The sequence below is a fragment of the Haliotis asinina genome, chromosome 6 (assembly GCF_037392515.1).
Source record: "Haliotis asinina isolate JCU_RB_2024 chromosome 6, JCU_Hal_asi_v2, whole genome shotgun sequence".
NCBI lineage: Eukaryota > Metazoa > Mollusca > Gastropoda > Lepetellida > Haliotidae > Haliotis > Haliotis asinina.
The window spans coordinates 15,092,173-15,111,773 of record NC_090285.1 but is presented as its reverse complement, the minus strand read 5'-3'; the positions used below and the strand labels follow the sequence as shown (position 1 = coordinate 15,111,773).

General features: G+C 39.6%; 2 protein-coding genes across 2 annotated transcripts; one reads left to right on the top strand and one right to left on the bottom strand.

The window, feature by feature from the left end:
* Window positions 1-1,821: 1,821 nt before the first annotated feature.
* On the top strand, window positions 1,822-2,859 carry LOC137287703 (uncharacterized). The gene has a single exon (XM_067820092.1). It carries the CDS (start codon window positions 1,822-1,824, stop codon window positions 2,857-2,859), a length of 1,038 nt encoding a protein of 345 aa, XP_067676193.1.
* Window positions 2,860-3,377: 518 nt separating this feature from the next.
* On the bottom strand, window positions 3,378-5,711 carry LOC137287702 (uncharacterized). The gene is made up of 4 exons (XM_067820091.1): window positions 5,656-5,711; window positions 4,372-4,599; window positions 3,780-3,946; window positions 3,378-3,622 (listed from the first exon to the last, which is right to left on the bottom strand). Exons 1-4 carry the CDS (start codon window positions 5,709-5,711, stop codon window positions 3,378-3,380), a joined length of 696 nt encoding a protein of 231 aa, XP_067676192.1.
* Window positions 5,712-19,601: the final 13,890 nt, after the last annotated feature.

The following is a 19,601-nucleotide window of genomic DNA, read 5'->3' as shown; positions in this document are numbered from 1 at the left end:
TCACTGTATTTGTACCACTTGATCTCTAACTGTGGCACGAGTTGATAACGACGTAGTAGAATTCATCACAGTTCTTGTATGAAGCAGCAATACATTAAGGTGCATTTAAGGTGTAGCTAAGGCATCCTCCAGTCCAACTGAACATCGGTTCCAATTCATCACATGGTACAATAAGTGAAGTCCCTTTGCGGTGTCTCCGTGTAAGCTCATAAACACCCTGTCTACGGAAACGTTGTGGCATACTGTCCACACAAACTGTCATCTACTGATAATTGTTCGGGTATGTCCCGCTTTGCCGATGAAGCATAAACTATATACAAACTGCATACTACAAATCGGTACCCTAAAGTGGGGTTAAAGTAGTGTTATAGTGTATACTTCAGGACAGCCATGTCCAAATATTTCTACTGACCAAAAACTATGTGGCCAGGCTATATGATATTTAGTTATTATTACTCAATCTGCAATCTTAATCTTTATCACTACCGCAGAGTACATTGTTTTGTCAGCTACCTTGTTCCTCTTTGTCACTTCCATTAATTACTGTATATGACATTTATGGCCTTTATTGGTCATCCCCCTTGGCTGTATCTGTCATCACATCAGCTGTAGAAGGAAGTGCTATTAGCTTCTCCATCTGTCCATTGTTGAATCTTGCCTGTCTACTGTTGTTTAAAACTATATATGTGTATGCTCACATCTGTACTGTACGTGAGAGATGAGAAGTGAGATGTGAGTGTGGAGACTGGCATTCCGACTGTCTTTGTAGGGACGACCGTGAGCAGGATTATGCCGCTCGCAGGAAAGGCCCTGGGGTTGAGCTGGAAGTCCGCTCACCTCATTCATGTATACTTGTTTGTCATGTCTTGTGAAACCAACTAAAGAAGTCTGAACAACTAAACTATGCCTTCGTCTTCATCAACGTATGTCATCACGTCAAACACATACTACGCGTTGACATAGGACTCAGCGTTGACAGTAGCGTAAAATTATTGTCCCCCTGAAAGGTAACGTAAGTCCCAAAACTTTCAAAGTGAAATTTAAACTTACCAATATTTTAAACGTAGTATTTCCGTCATTTTAAATTTCGGCTACATTTTCCTAGAATCACCAGCGGCGGAAAGGATGGTGTAAATCCAGCTAGAGTCCATGCAGGTAGCAAAAGTAATGCATGTCCCCTTCGTCCCTAGTCTGGTGATCTACCTTCAGTTGTTGCTGATCTATAGCCTATTTTTATAATATTATTATGTACTGTCCAAATATTAGTATTGTCCAAGTAGTATTGTCCAAATTGTGCTGTAAGTTTTAACATCATATGCTTCATAATTCGAATTTTGATACTCTAGTTTTTTTACCGTACCTTGACGACGGGTTTTATAATATCTACAGATTATGTATAATCATGTTTGTTCTCGTCACGATATGACTGAAAGTTTGCGGATGTGACGAAAAATTATAACTCTCTCACTCACAAATCGGATGGATCATTCCGACTTTGGCATAGCCACGTTAAATACGACAAAATGTTGGCACGGTTAGAGTCCAAATGCCATAATGCTTCGTCCCACGATCTGTAAGTCTACCTACTCCAGAAGAATAGAGAGGTTCAGCAGCGCGACGTGTACATGTACGGCTACGTGTAACTTACACGTACACGTACGCGTACACGCTACAAAACTTGTGTGAACATGAGTAAATCTTACGTGTACGGGTACGTGTGCTGGTACATTACATGTGTATGTAAAACGGCCTTTGATTGGTCAAATTTTCCGACTTGGACAAGTCTGTAACATGCTTACATTCGTGTGAATAAAGTTAGTAATGGCGGCAAATATAAATCTTTTGGCTGCTGTGGAAGATAACGATGATCTTTTGTTGCTTTCTGCTTTGAAAGAAGATGATCTTTTGCCCGAAAGATACATTAATTTACATGAACTTACTAACGATCAGTGCCGTAAGTGGTTCAGATTTACTAGAGAAGATTTATTCACACTCAAAGCAACCCTACTGCTGCCTGACGAATTCCACTGCTCGAATCGTACAACTTGTCCAGGCATTGATGGTCTGTGCATTCTCCTTAGAAGACTCTCCTATCCAAATCGGCTTGAAGACTTAAAGCACTTTTTTGGTCGATCGACTTCAGAATTGTCTCACATTTTTAATACTGTTTTAAATTACATTTATGATATGCACAATCATTTACTGGACAATCTAGACAAACCCTGGCTATCACATGATCATCTGGAAGATATGTCTCGTTCCATTCATTACCAAGGTTCACCTCTCACTAACTGCTGGGGGTTTATTGATGGTACTGTGCGACCGATATGCCGGCCTCAACAAAACCAAAAACTCGTTTTCAATGGACATAAACGAGTACATGGTTTGAAGTACCAGAGTATAGTAACACCGAATGGAATGATAGCCCATTTGTATGGCCCCATTGAAGGCCGCCGCCATGATGCTGGTATGTTACGAGAAAGCGATGTTGAAAAAGATATGTCAGAGAATATGACATTTCGAAACAATGTATTTTGTGTATATGGAGACCCAGCATATCCAGTTTCACCTTACATAATTGCACCATACAGAGGAGGAGTGATGACAGCTAATCAAGCTCTATTCAACAAGAAGATGTCAGCCGTCAGAATCTGTGTTGAGTGGACTTTTGGCAAGCTGCTCACACTATTTGCATTTCTAGATTTCAAAAAGAACCAAAAACTGTATTTGCAGCCAGTTGGTAAATACTACAAAGTTGCTGCTATCCTCACAAACTGCCACACGTGCCTGTATGGAAGTGAAACTAGCTCTTTCTTTCAGCTCGATCCACCATCAATTCAAGAGTACATACACAACTAAACTAGATCATAACTGTTCCAGACCTGTGCTTTCATGTAGAATGTGTTAGCAGAGTTTTATGCCGCTTTCAGCAATATTCCAGCAATATCACGGCGGGAAACACCAGAAATGGGATTTATACATTGTACCCATCTGGGGAAATTGAACCCAGTTCTTCAGCATGACAAGCGAATGCTTTAACCATTAGACTACCCTACCACACCCCTTTCATGCAGCGTTACAGGGGCACAGCTAAGCCATTCTGTATGCGTGGGCGAAATAATAGTATTAATTGAATGAGAATTTAATGAATTTTTTAAAGACAAAGATATTTCATTGCTACAATTACAGTCATCTATTTGTAAGCAATTTCCTAAGCGAATACCGTAGCTATGCTCCTGTTAGTGATTTATTGATTCTAAACATAACTGCATATTCCATTGTCTCATATATTTATTCAATGCAAATCTGTTAGAGGTACATTTGAAGTTACACCTTGATTCTTCTGAATTTGTTTTGGCACATTTCCTTCATATAAATTATTTGTTAATAAATTTTTGTAAGAGTTCAAACAAAGCTGTCTTTTCTTTGCTTTCCATCTCCATTCTTTGTCTCCTCTCTTCTCTCTCCTGTTCAAATCTTTCCCTCTCAAGTTTCAATTCTTCCTTTCTAATGTTCAGTTCTTCTCTTCTCAGCTCTACCTCCTGCTCCGACTTACATTTCAGGTAGTCTAGCACGCTGGTGCTGCTTCTCCTCTTATTAAGGGTTGTCTCCTCCGAGTGATCTGAATTCAGGTAACAAATATTCATATTTAAGACCCTATTTAAGACAACAACAACAACAACCCCCCAAAAACATTCATACACCATTGCTACTTTGCGTAAGTTTTACATCAAGATGTTTCACATTGTGTTTTCAATATATAGGAAAGAATCACAAACCTTTACTCATACCCTCCATAGCTCTCTTTCTGATTTCTTTCCCTTTATTCTCAATCGCAATTTTCTTTGACTTTTCCTCCTCACGATTCCTATCCTCTTCCTCCCTGAGTTCTGTTATTTCTTCCAAGAGAGCTATCTTTTCATCAAATTCCTCTGTGTTGCCAGAACTGGAAAACAACAATATCAGAGGAGTAGTATTGTAAAGATCTACTAAACCTAAATATCACAAAATGATTACTCTAAGATTTCCAATTTAATTCAACTTGAATTAAACAGTAATGTCAAACACAATGTTAATTTTTTAACATATACATATATATTTTTTATTTCGTCTAGGTGAAAACCCTACGCACATTATGCACATTTCTGACAAGACCTAATCTGTTTACAACAACCTGTTTTGCATTTTCAAACTGTATTGCGTAGATTCGTAGATTTTTGGATAAATATTAATATAAGTAAATAGATTTGGGCTGTTTGTTATCTTAGCGGCTAATTATAACCGATCTACGCTTTTTAATATTCAAATTGGATAGCCTATGCTATAGGCTATCTACACATGCGTAAAATTAACTGTTACATAATTTATTACCTTCTTAAATCTTCCGCAGTTTTCTGTTTGAACTGGTCCAACATCAAATGCGTCCTCTCACGAACTCGCCTTGTATCGACACTAAAGTTTGACCGTGTAGTTGTCAAATTGTCTGCTACTGCTTGCCATTTGCCCTTGTCTTTGAACGGGTTGGAAGCCAACACTTCCCTGAGCAGTGTCACATCGTCTTTTTCAGAGAACCTGACTTGGGTTTTGCATTGTGCCATACTGAAATTCGTAATTACTCATAATGCACATGTCTGCAACATATATAAATAATATTGACAAACTATTGATATCAACGATTCTAACGATGACCTTCAGGAATGATAGGCTAAATATCGAGTCTAAAATACTGCAAATAACTCGCTATATTTCACAGAAACTTGTCACAATTTTAATACTGGATGATACCTTGATACTTATATTAATATACTATCTTTAGGATTCAACAGTCTGTTCAGCTGTTTTTTAAAAAATGCTCACAAGTTTTCACTTACGTGTATCCTTCGAAGTAGGCGACAGCGGAAACTTGTAGGACGACAGGTTAGCAAATAGTGATGACGTAATACACACGTATTTAGGGGAATCCCCTAATCACCCGTAGCCGTACATGTACACGTCGCGCTGCTCAACCTCTCTAATAAAAAATAGCTTGTAAATTAGGTGCTCATGTAAGTCAAAGTTTGACTTAAAAACTGTCTAGCAAGCTTCATTTTCATGAATCTTGGATGAAAGATATAAATTCTCGGCAACATAATGTTCAATAAACGTCACTGGTGATTGAGGGGTATAATTTGAGGAGCAGCTTTTTCGTATTGCTTTGCTATTTAGGTTTTGTGTTATATTTTGGGCCTTTTCTAGGATAGCATCACGCCAACATTCATACGGTAAAGTACACCATGCACGCTTGTCGAAGAAGTCAGATTCAGGATACAGACTAGATAAAAGCCTGTCTGATCAGGGATGTGTCTGAGGATGATGTTTTAGGGATTAATAATACATTTCAAGACATAGATTATTCCAAAAGCGGATATACATGCCAGTGTGATTGCTCTCTCTTGGACAGCATTCAGCCATTCACAGAAGCGGAGGTTTTCAAACGGTTTTTGAGTAATCCAGTAATATGTGACTGGAACTTACTAATGTCGCTACTGTCCCAATAAGTAAACTGGTGAAGTGAGTTTAACTTCAGGCGCAGGTCCTATTATACCCCGAAAGGAAGCAGTCATCAGACCATTGATATAGAAAACAGGATGTGATCAAAATGACTTGAAAACTTACCTTTTCTTCATATTACCCTTTCTTCCTACACTTGTTGCTTGTGACCCAACTCCCATCTTCCAGCGCACAGACTTATCAGAAAGTCGTGTTATCAATGATTTACTTTGATAGGTTGAGGGCGGAAAGTGTGACCCACTTGAATTTCTTGGAATGTTGGCCACTCGTTTGACACTCTTCATCCCCAAACACTTCGGAGACAGCTTTGGGTGAGTGAGTGAGCTAATATTTAACGTCACATCGGCAATATTGCAGCCACGTCGTGACGAGAACGATTAATTATAAAAATACAAATGAATTCATAGCACATACATTGTAAAACCCTGTCAACGAGGGACAGTAAAACTAACTAGAATATCACAGCGTAGAATGTAAAACTAGTCAATAGACCTAAAACAATGTATCTATAGAGGACATTCAATATAAAAATGAGCTATATGAAGGTAGATCACCATACTAAGGACCATGGGGACTTACAGTACATTTGCTTCCTGCATGGACCCTAGTTGCATTTACACCATCCCTTCAGCCGTTAATAGTTCAGACAAATCTAGCCATAAAGTAAAAACACACTTAATGCTACGATTAAAAATCTGGACAACTGAAATTTACTTCAAATGTTTTGGGACTTAAGTACCCACTCAGGAGGACAATTATTTTACAGCACTTCAACCCCCTTTGAGGGTACAACCATTAACGATTTGAGTTAATAATTTAATCTTTCAATTTTGGAGACAGCCTTGGACTTGGAGTAAACAGAATGGCATGGTTTGTTTCAACAGTCAGTCATCATCAATGATCAGGCATCAGGAAAAAGCTTTCATTGTGGACTGCCACTAGGATCGGCTGTAGGACCAATGTTGTTTATGCTTTTCACCTGAGATCTTGGAGATGTAAACAATACACATGATATGACGCACCTTTGTGATGCAGATGACACCCAGGTGTCCGATTCGGAGAACCCAGTACTTAGCACCCAGTATCATACTATACAAGTTTAAACGCGTAAAACGTACAAATATGGATGACGTCACATTTACTCAAACTGAATGAGACGAAGACCGACGAATTTGTCAGCACGAAAATAATCTTCATCAAATGATGAACTCAATCGCAATTTACAACAGTGTCATTCCATTTTCGGAACCATCAAAAACCTTGGACAATCTGGACAATCATTTGATGCTTACATTTGCGGAACATCTGTAGCATCAGAAGCTCCCTTACCACATCTCAGGACCTAATGTGATCTCAGGTTCTTTAAAAGACTGACTACTCTAATGACATCTTCAATGGATTTTCCGAAAACTACAGAAAGTAACAAACTCTTTAGCCTGACTTGTCAGCTAAATCCCCTGAACAATCCACATAACGCTAGTTCCTCAGTCCCTGCAATGGCTACCAATGAGACCACAGTTGAAACTGATGGACTGAATGAGCGGCAGACTGATTTCACATCGCTTTCATGACTGGTTATGGTAGAGGAGGACATTTCCAAATGCATGATACATGCAAGACATGATACCCGATGCATTCTTTAGTTTGAGATGTCGTTTCCTGACTTTTCATTAGCACGTTGTCTTGTTTGTCACTGTGGCGGGTGCCTACGATGGGACAGGATACATTTACCATTCCACGAACACCTCTTATCACCAATACTTTTTAATGATTAAAGCTACTCACTGATCGACTCTGTTCTAAAGGGAATTTCTCTTGTATTTTGTCAGGTTTTGTGGTGTTGTCTTTTTAACAGTAGAGACAATAATGTCACAGTGCATCAGCTTGATGTGGATCGAAAGCGCGAATTTAAGCAGGCACTAGACATTCATGTCTTGAGTATCTGAATATATATGTATGAATACTGGTTAACACAATCTAGAGTGAGAGAGTTGTAGATTTACGCAACCTTTGGCATTATTCTAACAACATCACGGCTGGGAAAACCATAAATGGGCTTCACACATTGTGTCCATATACGTACTCGAACCCGAGTCTTCAGTATTGGGCTAAACCACAACCACTAAACTTGCCTGGAAACATCGGGTCTAGTTTGGACTCGATTACAGGGTTCTTGAAATAGTATTGCTGCGGCTAAGACCATTGTGCCTAACGTCTCCGCTTGACTTTCAATGTAGATGTTTAAGAGGGAATAGGAAGTAAGAAATACTGATAAATGTACAATTTGTGATCAGTAATTAAGTTAGGTAAACACATCGATCTCCTTGCCAGCGATTCGACATAAGAATAGATATCAATTTGTTGGGACTCTAATCTGGGGAATACATGTGGACATTAATCAGAAGAGTTGAAATTTAAACACGTTCCCACAGTATCTCACCATGGGATTTTGCACATTTGACCTTTGCGTGACGAATGGACGCGTTCGCATCAAGGCCCCTACAGAGATATTGAAGTCTTAAAAGTGTTCTGGAGAGTCTTTTGAGACACTGGATTACACCTCCACTGGAGCCGGGAAAATGTATTGGCGAGAAAGTTCCATTCGACATCACCAGTAGCAAAATTCAGTGTTAGACAGCTACCGTCTGTACCACCTCTCCCAAAGTCTGATCGACGAACACAGGTATGCTACTGAGCATACTCGAATCATTTTCGATCTTGAAGTGGTATTCTGGCACTGTCGACGGATTGACCATGCCAGATTCGGTCGTACAATAAGTTCTCCCTTACAACTGATAACAGTGATAAGTCCAGCGGTGATTCCATCTCTGCTGCAAGGACAGATAAACAAGTTGGTCCTACTCAGTAGATACAGGTGCGGTTCAATACCGATTAGTTTAGATGGCAACATTTATTGTAAACCAAAAGTCACTGTGTTCTGTAATCTGATTGGTTGAAAAGCATGATTAAATGGTATTAGATGAAACTGAAAGACTATTCACCGCGTATTGACACGTAAACAATTGTTTTGTTGTGTCATCAACAGTGGTGACGTCATTCAAATCATATTGTGACGTAAAGTTAGAATGAAGTCACAAATGAGCAACTCCAGATGCTACCATGAGAACCAGCTGAAACGGCCAGCTGATGACACTTCACTGCTGTGTCCGTATTCGATGTAAACGAGTGCAGACACTAAAACCCCTTTGGTTTACGTTTGTGTTTACAATGTCGATTAACATCATGAGTAAACTCAATAACACCCGGAAATTGGCCAACACATGATGTTTATCTCCTAATAGGACAAAGATGGAGTGACGAATAGATGCCTTTGCTCTGTGCATTGAACTTGTGATGACAATTAAAAGACGATCAATATTTCTGAACTGTTGCCAAGATTCCCATAGAGCGGATGGTACAATCACATTTACGTTTATACAATACATGCTTACAAAGGTTGACACATTCTGTAGAGGCTGGGCATTTTATTATACGAAATGGATGGGGTATAATGGTTCCTTTGATCTTTATCCTGCAGACAGTAGATGCGAAAAACATTATATTCATTTTTGATATTATTCCTTTCGCATATTATGTATGATTAGTTCTCAGTGGTATGCCGTGGTATTTTATCAATACATTAGGGACAGTGAGTGAGTAAAAATCTTCGCATCGGTAATACGTCATGAGAACACTTAATTTTATACATAGTAATTGTGGCAGTAGGACAGTAAATTAACTAGATTACCTCAGATTCGAATTTACAACTAGTAATGAGATCTACAACAGTGTAACCACAGACGACAATACAAGGTAAAAAGAGGCTATATAGGTAAAAATAGCAGGTAATCCTAAAACAATATAGTTATAAGAGAACAAGACCAAAATGTAACTGGGCTATAGACACTACTTTTGCTACCTGCATGGACCCTAGTTGGATTTATATCATCCCTTCAGCAGCCAGCGATTGTAGGCAAAGTTAGCCAACTTTGATATTTACTTTGGCAAGGTTGGGACGTCGACTTACGTACCCGTTTCATTTGCTACCTGCATGGACCCTAGTTGGATTTATATCATCCCTTCAGCAGCCAGCGATTGTAGGCAAAGTTAGCCAACTTTGATATTTACTTTGGCAAGGTTGGGACGTCGACTTACGTACCCGTTTCATTTGCTACCTGCATGGATTACACTTCCATTTACACTGAATGTTTCTCGACTTACTTACCCTCCCAGGAGGACAATAATTTTACAGTACTTTTTAAAAGAGTTAAAAATTATCGTCGCATGGGCCATATTTCAGCCATATCGTGTTGAGAACGATTAATTATAAACTTATACATATTAGTCAATGACACATTGACAAAAACCTGCTGTAAACGAAATTTAACTAGAATATCACAGACAAGAATGTAAAACTAGTAATTAGATCTAAAACAGTTTAACTACAGAGGGCAATACATTATAAAAAAGGTCTATGGACTGCCAACAACTGAAGGTAGATCATCATGCGAGGGACCATGGGGACTTACAGCACCTTTGCTTCTTGCATGGACCTTAGCTGGATTTACAGGTAACCATCCCCTCAGTCACTGGCATACATACAGATTTAGCCATACATGAAAACGACAAAAATGCTACGATTAAAAACCTGGAAAACTTAAATTTACATAAAATGTTTTGGGACTTACGTACCATCTCAGAAGGACAATAATTTTACAGTACTTTAACCCCCTATGAGTATCTGGTGCTACAATAACGTATTTTAGGCATTTGCTGGATGGTGTTGTGCCGACATTATGAGACGCGTTTGAACCATTATTAGAGAAAACGTTTCAGTGCCAGTTTCTTCTGCATTTACACACGTTGAACACTATCACTTCATGATGCTGTAGATCTGTAGATGAACAGAAAACATGAATATGCTTGTAAATAAACTTTTATGTGCATTTAAACCTTTGAATACACCATACCTTAAAATCATACCATGAAGTGTGCTTATGTGCCATGACTTATGATCAAGTTCAATATAGGCTTACTTTACAATTTTCTGATAGTAATACAGGATCATGCATTACGCATAGAGCATTGCTCATAACAGATAGACTGTTATAGTATTTTATGTGGATATTTACTTTTATGTACATACATCAATTATTTGATGCTGTTAGATGTGACACTGATAGTGTTGTTATTAATCTTACACCTACACATGAGACTGACAGGTTCGTTTGTGTACCAGACCAAGAGGTATTTGAATGTTAACACAAAACAAAAGAAGAAAGAAAGAATGCCATTTCGCATGCTGATGGACGAGGAATGATTGTTGCCATACAGCGAGAGAGATGTTGTATAGGTATTCTTGTAAAAAGTCTATATTATTTAGTTTATGAAAACGTAAATAACCATTCTCTTTGAACCCTAATCATTTTCCTCAGTACACATGACAGTCCTGTGTGTGTGGCAACTGGACAGCGATGGGTTTTGAGGATATTTCCTTTGTTCTGTTTAGTTTTCAACTACAATCCAGCCTCCACCATGCAGATGTTATTCATATTGCGGACACCATTCTGTGCGCCAGGATATGCTGACGCACTTTAAACCGAATCGCCGAACCTGACCACATGATAAATATTTATTTGCCTTTTAAGATCGTCAAAGGTCCCCGATTACAACCTGGACTCCCATCCAGTTTATGTTGTACTGTGGTGACTTCACCTTTGGAACTGTGTGGTAGCTCGGTGGTTAAAGCGTTTGTTCGTGACTCCGAAGAATCGGGTTCTATTCCCCACATGGGTACAAACTGTGGAGACCATATCTGGTGTCTTCGTCGTTATAATGCTGAAATATTGATAAAAGCGACCTTAAATCATACTCACTGATTCACTCTAGAGACCACCACGCCGTTACGGATTTCGTGGGCTGATTAAATGGAGAATGGCTAAAGTAAATGCCAGGGGTTTCCGGCATTCATTAAGGCAGGAAATTTTACACTACATATTACTCACTGGCTTTTTATGAGAAAATGAGGTAACAATATGAGTATCCATCACAGCAATGACGTGTGCCAACCCAGTCAGCGGACTTGACCACCCGATCCCGTTGTTTGCTTCTTGCCGTAAGTATGCAGAGGTTACGGAGGACCAGTTTTAACTCGCATCGTCACGGGAGCTATTTTATGTGACAAACATGAAACAGACATTTCATTCAGAAATACACTATCAAGAAGCAACATGTTGTATTGTGCATCAATATCTATTGGCTGAAAAACTATTGTCATTATCAGATTCCAAATGTTTCTCCCTAATAACATTTAAATTTAATAACATACTGCCCATCAGTGGTATGTGTGAATGCACTTTCTTCATAAAGAGCAAATTGTGGTACTTTTTTGCTTGAATCGCTCCCGGGATTCGAACCCGCACCCTCAGAGTCAGGCACCTAATCGCCAGCACAAAAAGTCAGCCACCGCGACTTCAACAAAAATGGAAGTCGGACATTTTGTAGTCTAGGCTGCGTGCTCTGTGTGCCCCTATGATAAGTGTAAACTGGCACAAATACTCTCTTAATGTGTCTTTCAAGTGGTTATTTTTCTCATGTAACGCAAGTGCTGTATAGAAGTTGAAGATAACACAGTCACAGATGGCTGACAATGAGCTATTGTAAAAGGTTACAGGAAAACAGTGTTACAGGGTCGTATCAGAATATTAATAATGCTCCTTTGTAAGTCAAATAACGCTGCCTGTGTATCTAAATTGACAGGAAACGGGAAATTATAAACACTTTACTTAGAACATAGAACGTATTATACATAAGAACTTCCTGTTTCAATAGCCATGCCATTTGTCTGACAGTTTCAAGCCATTCGTTTCACTATTTTAAATGCCAACCGAGACGGTTTTTGATATCAGAACAATAACATCAAATGGGATGGGATGTCAGCATCCTCTGAAACTGCTCTCTTCACTATGCATTGATTACATGTAGTTTTGAAATAATAATCTTGCGTGTTTTGATATTTAGTCACTACAAAGCATCACTTAGAGACATTCCGTCTATAGGAGATGCATCTATAAATAAGACCCGTGAAGGTCCGCAGTAGAATAGACCTTCAGCAACCCATGTTTGCCATAAAAGGCGACTATCCTTGTCGTAAGAGGCGACTAACGGGATCGTGTGGTCAGGCGCATTTTAGGCATTTGCTGGATGGTGTTGTGCAAATGTCAAATGTCCTCGGTTCCCAATTACGCAGATCGATGTTCATGTTGTTGATTACTGGATTGTCTGGTCCAGACTTGATTATTTACAGATCGCCACCACATAGCTTGAATACTGCTGAGTGCGGCGTAAAACTAAATTCAGTCTATAAATGATCGGGTTTGGACCAGACGGTCCAGCTCGATCGGTATCACTGACTCACTGACCACTGTTCGTTTGGGCACGAAGAAACCCGATCAACCGATTCTGACCACTGTCCGTTCGGTCACATCTCACGACTAAAATGGAGAATACGATAAAATAAAAAAAACCAAACTGGTTGCTTTATCACAAATTTACCTTAAATGACAATTTGTCAATAGGTTACAAAGAGGCCAATGTTTTCAAATCCAGTGCCAATGCGGGAAACCGAGTTGCAAAGTTTTTCTGATTTTCAGCAACACTCCTGCAGGTTAAACTAATGGTTCAACAGATGAAACGCCGGGGAGGCTGTAGTTTCTCTTATCTCACATAATTACACATGGGGAAATCGATGCATTTAGTTAATGCTTGACAGTAAAGCTGAATTATTTTGGGCTGAATGGATAGCATCTGATCAACTCATTCTGATTATCCCATGGTGATGAATGTGTTTTTCCTTTCTTTCATAACAGATGGCGTTTTTGTGAACGAACCCGGATCTTCAGGGGTCACAAAAAGACGGAAATCGTTTAGCTTGCACAGCCTTTGTAGCTGGCACAAAACAAAAGCAGAAACATACAGAAACACAAAAAACTCTTAATGAACATACTACTAATTATTAGTACATCATGATATGTTAATGTTTTGGTGTGAATAGTATTATGACAGATTGGAAGGAGAGTATTGTAAAGTTTTACTGTTCTACTCGGGAAAAGAACGTTTCATTTGTACCACCGACTACAGTAGAGGTCGAACTTGTTGCCATGGAAACGCTAAATTGTTTCAAGCAGAAATGCAAACCTTCCAAAGGGTACCACTTTACCACCAGACCCATCTATGTACATACCAAGTTTGGTGAAGTAATAGTGAACGGTTTTAAAGTTGTGCTCTGGAAAAGAGCACAACTAGTGTATCCCCCAAGACGCACAGATAGGGATCAAGCCTGACATACGTACGAAGTTTAATAAAGACAGCATGTATAGCTTGGAAGATGTGCTTCTGACAACGTAACATCCTCATCATTAGTCATAGTCATATTTCCATGGAAACCACAAAGAAAGTCCATATCTGGATCTAATCCCCACACGGCGTATATAGTGCTTGACATATGTACCACATTCGGTTAAGCTATCCTAACAGCTTAGGAGACCTTCGTTGTCGCGGGTAATAATGAGCATTACTGGTATATTATGTCCATTTGATTAATGTATGGTATGTGATACGTACAGGTTCTTCATATTTCTTGTAATACAAGAACCCAATCAGGAACCTATGGCGGGTTGTTCTCGCACCAACTGGTGGGCAAAACGGGTTTAATAAGGTAACAATTAGCTTATTGTCTGTCAAATCAGCAAGATACGTGCTTGTTTTGAACTTTCTGTGAGATGCCATATCGGCCTGATGGGAAGGCAGTTACCAACAGCATACCAGTTATATCACACAGCCTGTAAACTCAATCTCAAGAGCTGGAAAATGTGGAGGAGCCATGCGTTTACTTCTTCCATGAAACCTATAAAACGTAAATAGGGCATTCCAGAATTCGAACACACAGTTAAAGGTTTCTTTCACGTCCAAACGTCGACAGTAAATGGCAGGCCATGGTCTTTTCCATGTGCCCCATGCTTATATAGTCAAACGAAAAGGAAAGATAGTGTCATAATTAAAGATTTCCTAAGTACACAAACATAACGATAGCTTCCCGGGAAACATACTACTAAGATTTTAGTTTCTCTGTACTGATAAAAGACATAATTTCCTTTAACTTAAAAAATACTATGAAACAAATGATCTCTCTAAGCTGTCTTTGTTTTGACCGGTTTCCTGATGAAACAAAAACAGCTGCCAAGGACGTCCAATAATTACGACCATTTTAACAGGTCTATCTTCTAAAAGAACAACGTACCACTGGAATATGAATAACTGATGTTTAGGTATTAAGTATATTACAGGTTTTATTTTCATGAAAGTGGATACCTAAATCTAAAGTGACAATTTTCTCCCAGAAGTGTTCGATCAATACTGGTCTTTATTCATGAGAATAAGTTTTATTGGAAGCGTACTTGTATGTTATTAACTCATTTCCAAAGCAATTGAATGCAGTTTATATTCGTTGAATGATGCACAATTACCACATAAAAAAGCCTCGAAACCGACATCAATGTCTTTTACATCCAGCTGTTTTGTTGGTGGTAAAATGACTAGATATTCTGATAGTGTACAAATCCTTCTTCCACATGAATGAATAAGTCAGATGTGTTCAATGCATTCAACTCTACAAATGATTGCATTAGGATGCTTTTTTCCTTGATTCCAATTAAAGTCAATTGACCATGTTTATTTCAAACGAAAAGCTTTCGTAATTCGGACGCTCTAAGCGTCTGAGGCAAGTATTGGCCCGGTACAGCATGCATGTGAATAATTGACCATCAAAGAGAATGAACACAGGAGTGAGTGATTTTAGTTTTACGCCGCACTCACCAATATTCCAGCTATATGGCGGCGGTCTGTAAACAATCGAGTCTGGACCAGACAATCCAGTGATCAACATCATGAGCATTGATCTGCGTAATTGGGAACCGATAACATGTGTCAACCAAGTCAGCGAACCTGACCACCCCATCCCGTTAGTCGCCTCTTTCGACAAGCATAGTCGCCTTTTATGGCAAACATAGGTTGCTGAAGGCCTATTTACCCCGGGACCTTCACGGGTCATGAACACAGGAACAAACAAGGCTTTTACAACTCACAGAGCAGGTTGGGAAGTGGACGAAGTGAAGCAAACGAAAGTTTTCGTCATGTGAAAAATGTTATGGATTGTTAGTCAATTCATCCTGAGATCCCTCGGGTGGTAATCGTGTAAATATGAAAACACGAAGTCGATGGCAACCTAGTACTCAAAGAAACGCGAAATCAATAGTGTGAAATGATGATATTGACAATGAGTGAAAAAAATGACATTTTTCTATCAACGTTATATTCGCAAGTGAGTGAGTTAATATTTAACGTCACATCGGTAATATCTAAACCATATCGTGACGAAAACAATTCATATAAGAAAAATGAAAACATTTGAAGAACAAAATCTGCCACGATGGACAGTAAAAACCTAGGCTATCACATATATGGATATAAAACTAGGATGGAAACGCAAAACGCTCTAGTATTTAAAGCAGACAGTACAATATAGAGCTATAGATTGCCAGCAACTGAAGGTAGATCATTTACATTCGCAAGAGACAACGATAACGCGAAAGAAAGCACTCAGTGTTTGACACTAACGCATGCCTTGAAAATCCAATCAATCCGTCCATATGGAAACCACATAACGCATGGCTTTAGGAACAGGAAACGAAACAAACGTTAACGTCAATATCAGGTGTGGCCATCAGCAACGGCTGTACATCTCCCCATGCTGTTGAAGAGACTTCGAATGGACCTCCTGGGGATGTTGTTGTAAGAGTCAACAACATTCCGTTGCAGTTGTTGCAAGTTACTGGACACACTCACTGTTGGTGAATTTGCTTTTACCAGAGGTGTTCGATGGGATTTAAATCAGGGCTTAAAGCTGGCCAATCCATCGTCTGTATGTCGTTGTTCGGGGGAATGTCTGTGTCAGTCTTGCTGTGTGGGCTATCGCGTTATCTTGCTGGAAAGCGAGATGACGTCTTCGTGCAAAATAGACGAATTACTGGTCTCAACACTTTGTCGAAGTAACGCTGCGCAGTAACAACCCTACCACAACCTTGCCCATTGTTCTCAAAGATTACATGTTGATCATGACGTCCCCAGCCTATGGCACCATCAGCGGTATCGATACAGAAAGGGACTTTCATTTGAGAAGACGATGTTCTGCCACTGACTTTGGCGACAGTTGCGATAGACTGCCGCCAGTTCAGTCGAGCACGTCTGTGTCGTTGCGTCAAACGTGAACCAACGTGTGGTCGACAGCAACGAAAACCACCCTGAGTGAGACGAACAGTGTTGTCAATGATGCGTCTGTTGTGTCTTTATATGTTGTTACGGACAGTTGTGTTAGCTGGTCATGATACAATACAATACAACTGGATATGTGTATAGTGCCGATATCCAGTTAGTTCAGCTGCTCAAGGGCGCTTTCTTTCTCTCGATCATTGGATGCCCATCACAACGGCACATCGTATTTTCAATGTCAACTCCATGGAGATCATACAACTGTTGCAGCCTTACAAGGCGCACCGACTTAATGTGGCTTTCCCATCCTTACGAGGTACCCATTCACAGCTGGGTGGACTGGAACACATAGTCACAGTACTTTGGCCATGTTTACTGCACGTTGCTGCAGCCGCAACTGGGTGTTTGTACGCATTCGTGTTGCCACCATCTGGTCATCCAACAACGGATTCGTGGGTTCTTTTAAGCGCAAATGGTTGTGTACTGCACACTAGGGGTTGTGACATCACTGAGAGAGAGTCTGCACACGAAGTTGACTCAAAGGAGTTTCACACCCGGTCACAGGTGGGCTCGATCCCGGTACCTCCATGCTCGCTGGATTAGTAGCCTGGCGCCTTGGATAGCCAGCCTACCACGCCCCCGCATAATGTGGCGGTTTTGTCGGTATGACGTTACACATAGAGGCATGCTACGAGGGTGGTCAGCGAAGTGTTTGTCTGCTGATAGTGGTAAAGCAGTCTGCAGATGGTGGACTGATATGTTCCATAATACCTGGCGACGCGTTGGATGCTCTAACCTGCCTCAGCATTCCGTATTGCTCTCTGACGTTCGTTAGCACGTAATGTGGCATTTTCACTAGTGCCTGAAAATGCGAATACAGAGCTGTAGCAGTATGAATTCCTTAGGTAGCATCGTAATAGCAAGAACATCATGCAATTCTAACTTAAAGACCTGTCTCTGCACGGACAAAATGAAAACTACTGACTTAGTGACGTCACGTGTGCTGTGTTTGTGGTAAACAGTTCTCCTTTTGCCGTGATAAACGGCATTAACGGAATCAGTTACATATCAGAAAGCTATTCAACCCGTGGATTTACGTCATAGTAGATATTGATGAATTTTGCGTTTCTTTTAGCGGCGAGTATGTATAACATAGGGGAATGATAAGTGTAAATTAAATACATGCGAGTCATGTTTGCATTAAAAACCCTAAACCATTGTCATCATTATATATGATGGAGTGAGTGAGTGAGTGAGCGAGTGAGTAAATATTCAACGTCACACCGGCAATATCTCAGCCATATCGTGACGAGAACATTTAACATTTAAATGAAATATATGCATATTGTAAAATTCTGTCAACGAAGGACAGTAAAACAACTAGAATATCACAATTTGAATTAAAACTACCATGGAAAGTCAAAACCAATATCACTATTCAGACAATGCAACATAAAAACAGGCTATAGATTGCCAACAACAGTGGGTAGATCACCACACTAGGGACCATGGGGATTTACAGTACCTTTGCTACCTGCATGAACCCTAGTTGGATTTACACCATCTCTTCAGCTGCTGGCGATTGTAGGAAAAGTTAGCCAAAATCAAAACAAAAAGAACTCTACGTTTAAAAAGCATGAAAAGTTCACATAGACCTGAACGTTTTTGGACTTACGTACCCTCTCAGCAGGACAATAATTTTACAATACTTCAACCCCCTTTGAGGGTACAGCCACCAGCAATTCAAGTTACTAATCCAAACTACCAATCATTAAAATACATGTGTTTACAGAACATACTATTCAAAATTCAAGAAAAAAATCAATTTCCTTTAAAAAATCAATAATTAAATAAGAACTAACGCTAGTAAAAGATCCTTAATTGTTTTAACTTTAAAATACTCTTGGAATGGAGAATTCAACACAGTCAAGTCAAATATGCTTGACCGTGACACTCTCATGACAAGGGATACAGAACGGAGGATCTTCATCTTTCAACAGGTATACATGTGTATCCCTTGTATGACCAATACGACATCGTCGCATGATGGCCTCTTCAAATCAGGACTGACAACCCAAATGGTTATAACCAGTGTAAGGTTTTATCTCATGTAATTTATTGATACCCACTTGGGTGTACCACTTCTTCTGCATCAGATCACGGATAAAAGATCCAAGAGCAGTTTAAATTTTTAGTCTGAGTATGGAATTAGAAATAGAGTCACAGATTTGTTGAGCGCTGCCTTAGCAGCAAGATCAGCCAGCGTATTCCCTGAAATACCCTGAGCTGATAATGTATGGTGCAGAATAAGTTCATGTACCAGGATGTAAATAGGTGTTAGAACCGTCAATATATATGCATAAATCATTATCTGAACAGAACTCTTCCAGTAATTTACCTTTAGCATTTGTAGTTGTACTACCTCAGAGTGGGATATGGCCATTTAAGTCCCCCATAATAAAACAAGGTTTGGGTAGCTGGTCATACATTGATTGATTGAAGGTCTGATTTCCTAAAGGTTGAAGACGGAGAAATATACAAAGAGCATAAGGTAAATGCAACGTGTAATGTGAGACGTACTGCAACTGCTTGAAGATTAGATGTAAGTGTAACAGGGCTATGAATTACATTCTGGCTGACTAAGATAGAAGAACCTCCAGTGGCCCTATCGCCAGGAGGAGAAAAATAATGATATGAGTTGTAATGACGTAAGTTCATTTTGTCTG

Coding starts and splice junctions, on each gene's coding strand:
- LOC137287703 (XM_067820092.1), top strand. CDS start 1,822: ATGGCGGCAAATATAAATCTTTTGGCTGCTGTGGAAGATAACGATGAT.
- LOC137287702 (XM_067820091.1), bottom strand. CDS start 5,711: ATGGGAGTTGGGTCACAAGCAACAAGTGTAGGAAGAAAGGGTAATATG. Junction 4,600..5,655: donor AAGGGTAATATGAAGAAAAG/GTAAGTTTTCAA, acceptor TACGAATTTCAG/TATGGCACAATGCAAAACCC. Junction 3,947..4,371: donor ACTGCGGAAGATTTAAGAAG/GTAATAAATTAT, acceptor GTTGTTTTCCAG/TTCTGGCAACACAGAGGAAT.